Here is a 3,729-nt window from a genome sequence, read left to right as displayed (position 1 = left end):
CCTCTCTCTCTCTCTCTCTCTCTATCTATCTATCTATCTTTCCTTCTCATCAGCAGGTTCCTTCTGATAGAAACTGACAAAAATGTGACAAAAATTAATTAAACCTGAAAACAAAACACAACAAAACAAAATTTAAAAAAAACCCGACGGAGTAATTACTCACCTATCGCCCGGATTTTCCAGGATGGACTCCAAGTCAGACACATTATCTGGGTCATCCGGGTACACCAGCGCCATCCGGCGTCGGCCTCCAGGGGAGAGAACCAGCTGCGGGTCCGACTTCCGGTCTCTCCTGGCATTGTGGAGTTCCCGGAACTTGGTCAGCTCGTGCTGGTACCTGGGAACAAGACACGACAGCAGACGTTTTCTGAGTGAGACAAGGGGGGCAACGTTCCCGAACGAACAGGTCGGTCAGTCACCCTGGTCTGGGTGTTTGTATAACGATTTGGTGGAATCAGGCGCTCGTCAGTACCTCATATTTGGGGCATATGGAGTGTATTTAGTGTATTATCTGTTCTTCTTCTTCTTTCTTAAGGCTTTTTCGTTAACTGTCAAACTTTTGATGAAAACAAGGGGAAAAAATATTTAAAAGTACAAATTTGAGACATCTTAAATTACTGACACTGTTCTGTGTTTCGGGAACTTTTTGTACAAATAAGCTGAACGACCACAGCGGTAAATTTCTAATATTGAGTGATCTCAATATAGGCGTCTGTGGTGTGGCGGTCAGGCGCTTTGCTGTGACACACAGTAAACCCGAGTTCTATTCTTGAGTAGGGAGAATTGTTATCAAGTATCTTTGTCTTTCTGCTAGAATGATGTATCTTTCTCATCCCTGGTTGACCCAGACAGAAAGTTGATTGATTGGTTGAGTAAGAGTTTTACAGCCCTATCGACACAGCGTTGACTGGAACGGTCGAATCTAGCCCCCTATATGTGTCAATGGGGGCGTTAAATATACGTGTTCTTTAAAAAAAAGTCCGCTCCTACCTCACATTCTCTACGGCACCCATGGAGCTAGGCCGTGGCCGACGCCGAAAGTTACTCCGCCGAGCACTGTAAGGCGATCCAGAAGCATTCCCTTCGACAGTCGCTGGATCATGTTGTTGTTGTTGCTGCTGCTGCTGCTGCTGCTGCTGGAGGTGGTGATGATGCTGAAGGTAATGAAGACTGCCGCTGCTGCCGGCGGCCACAGAGTGCCGCTGATGGTAGAGGTGGTGGTGGTGGGAAGGCTGGTGGGTGTGCTGTTGGTAGAAAGGCGTGGAGTAGGCAGGGCTTGCGTCCGGGCTGTAGAAGGCGTTAGGCATTGGAGCTCCGCCCATAATGTCTGATTGGGAGCTGGAGCGGTGGTGGGAGAATGGGGAGGGGCGACGAGGCAGCTGGGGTGGAGAGGAGGTGGGGCTATTTGTGCTTGACATGGACAGTGATCGGAAGTATGTATACATGGCGGGACCGGACATGGCTCTGAAAAATAGAAGTTATCAAACTCAGTATTACTAATTGTAAAAATAAACGAAGTTATCAAAGTCAGGAATTTATCATTGTGAAGAAATAAAGATTATTTAATAACCGTGAGGTGAATGAAACTAGAATCTAGAAGTTATTAAATTCAGACATTGATAGTTGTGATACGACCACAATGATGATGATACTGGTAGTCATCATCAATCTTATCTTCATCATTATCATCGTCCTCATCGTCATTGCGGACGTCATCGTCATCATCATCATCATCATCATCATCATCATCATCATCATCATCATCATCATCATCACCGTCACCACTATCATCATCATCATCATAATCACCATTGTTGCTATTAATACATTAAATTATGTATTAATGTATTATCTGGCATATTCACTTAAACAAATATCAGGGGTAGATATATAAAAAGGAACCGAAACTGTTCAGGGTGATCACGCACTTTCGAAAAGAAATTTCCCTTTGACTGGTGGCCCTTTTAGACAGTGTCAATATAATAAAGAAAATACACAATGAGGTAGTGGAAGTGAGAAGTGGTCATTTGTAAAAGTGATTGCCTAGAACAAAGTTTCATTAAAACAGGGTTTTTTTTTATTTTTGTTTTTTTGTTTTTGTTTTTGTTTTTGGTAAGGGTTTTACAGCGCTCGCAACTGCATAAGGTCAAATGAGCGTGCAAGACATATTGAACATTTTCAGTTGGTAGGAAATTTAGAATTTTGCCTGAGTGGCAGCCGAAACCTACTTATTATCAATTACGGACCACCAAGAGATCGTTAACGTGCGCAACTCGCACACGGGATCTCCGAGATTTTTTGCCCTTGTCGGAGAAGGCTAGGTGTAGATTTTTCCTACCATAAGAACAGGGTTGTGGCTTAAAGACAGCAGTAAGAAGAAGCCAAGGAGTAGCTGTAGAAAGGATACAGATACAGTCAGGAACCTAGAGGAGGGGGCAAACGAGGTGAGAGGGTTGGGGGCAGAATGTGGAGACGAAAGCAGACGACAAAACATTGCTAGAGAGCACGAAAGGAGGTGAAATGAGACACTTTTAGAGAAGAAAAATTTCCATCGCTATCTAGATTCGAGCCAGAGACCTATTGAATGAGAGGAGAACACCTTAACCTCTATGCCACGAGAGCCTCCAAAACAGGTTCGACTGTAGATAGATAGATAGATAGATAGATAGATAGATAGATAGACAGATAGATAGATAGATAGATAGAGTGGGGAGAGAGAGAAAGAAAAAGAGACAGACAGACAGACAGACAGACAGACAGACAGACAGACAGACAGACAGACAGACAGACAGAGCCTGAAATCTACCACCGTGCCAGCGGCTAGTGAGCCCAGTTCGCACCTGTCCACAGAGATAAGTTCATTAGCGTCTCTTTTCTCCACTCAGCTCACTGCGCGATATCGACCAGCCAGTGAAGTTGGTTTTTTGACAATGCCCCGACCACCACTCACTGTCTCCTGTTTGTTTTGTTTTGTTTTATTCTATTTCCTTTTTTTCTGACCAGACACAATCCATCTCCAATTTCCTGTGTCCCTGCTGGTGGCTATTTGTTTGATTTTAACAGTACAAAAAATCTGTCTGAGTAAAAACGTGTATTAGTTCTATACCCTGGGCCTGTGATGGATTGTCCTTCTTTGACTTTGACAAGGATTGTTCTTAAGCTTGTTTTCAAATCTGCAGTTTGAAGAAGCTCATTCACGCTGTCTTTATTACATCCTATTGTGCATTTTAGTTTTGCGAATCTCTTTGTTCTGAACGATTAACCATTATTGTATGCAAAAATTTAGATCTGCTTTTATCGTCGTGTACCTCCTGACAGGTAACGCTTACTTATTAAAACCCACAAAAAGTCTTTTAACTTAACTGTTCAGTTCTTTCGAATACACCTGTTCCGTTTCTCTGACCATGCCTGCCTCATATCCCTCACAGCATAATTATCTCAGCATTGCAGATGGACCTGTTTCAAATCCCCAATGGAACATTCCTTAATTAACTTATCTTGGTCTTTTTGGAGATTTGCATTGAATATGCAGGTCCAGCAAAATATTACATAGCCTTACGACTCACAGTGATGACAGAGGCGTGAAAACCCTCACTGCACCGTTATCCATATGGTGTGTCCCGGTTAATGTTCCCATACTCTTTCAGAAGGGCGAACAGAACACGGAATAGTTTACTAATAGAGCGGTTCAATTTTTTCTAAAATCGGAAGTGTTATTACGCCCCCCCC

General features: G+C 43.1%; 1 protein-coding gene across 1 annotated transcript in view; it reads right to left on the bottom strand.

Annotated features, from left to right (window-relative positions):
* The window catches only part of LOC101848525, a gene marked incomplete in the record, with an annotated part of 327,286 nt that overhangs the window by 221,693 nt on the left and 101,864 nt on the right, over positions 1-3,729 (bottom strand). Inside the window, 2 exon segments of the mRNA XM_013083221.2 lie at positions 164-337; positions 991-1,464. Of these exon segments, the coding sequence (XP_012938675.2) occupies positions 164-337; positions 991-1,464 (648 nt within the window).

The sequence above is a fragment of the Aplysia californica genome, unplaced genomic scaffold (assembly GCF_000002075.1).
Source record: "Aplysia californica isolate F4 #8 unplaced genomic scaffold, AplCal3.0 scaffold00218, whole genome shotgun sequence".
Lineage (NCBI taxonomy): Eukaryota > Metazoa > Mollusca > Gastropoda > Aplysiida > Aplysiidae > Aplysia > Aplysia californica.
The sequence above is the reverse complement of the archived record's forward strand: the minus strand, read 5'-3'. Positions and strand labels throughout refer to the sequence as shown.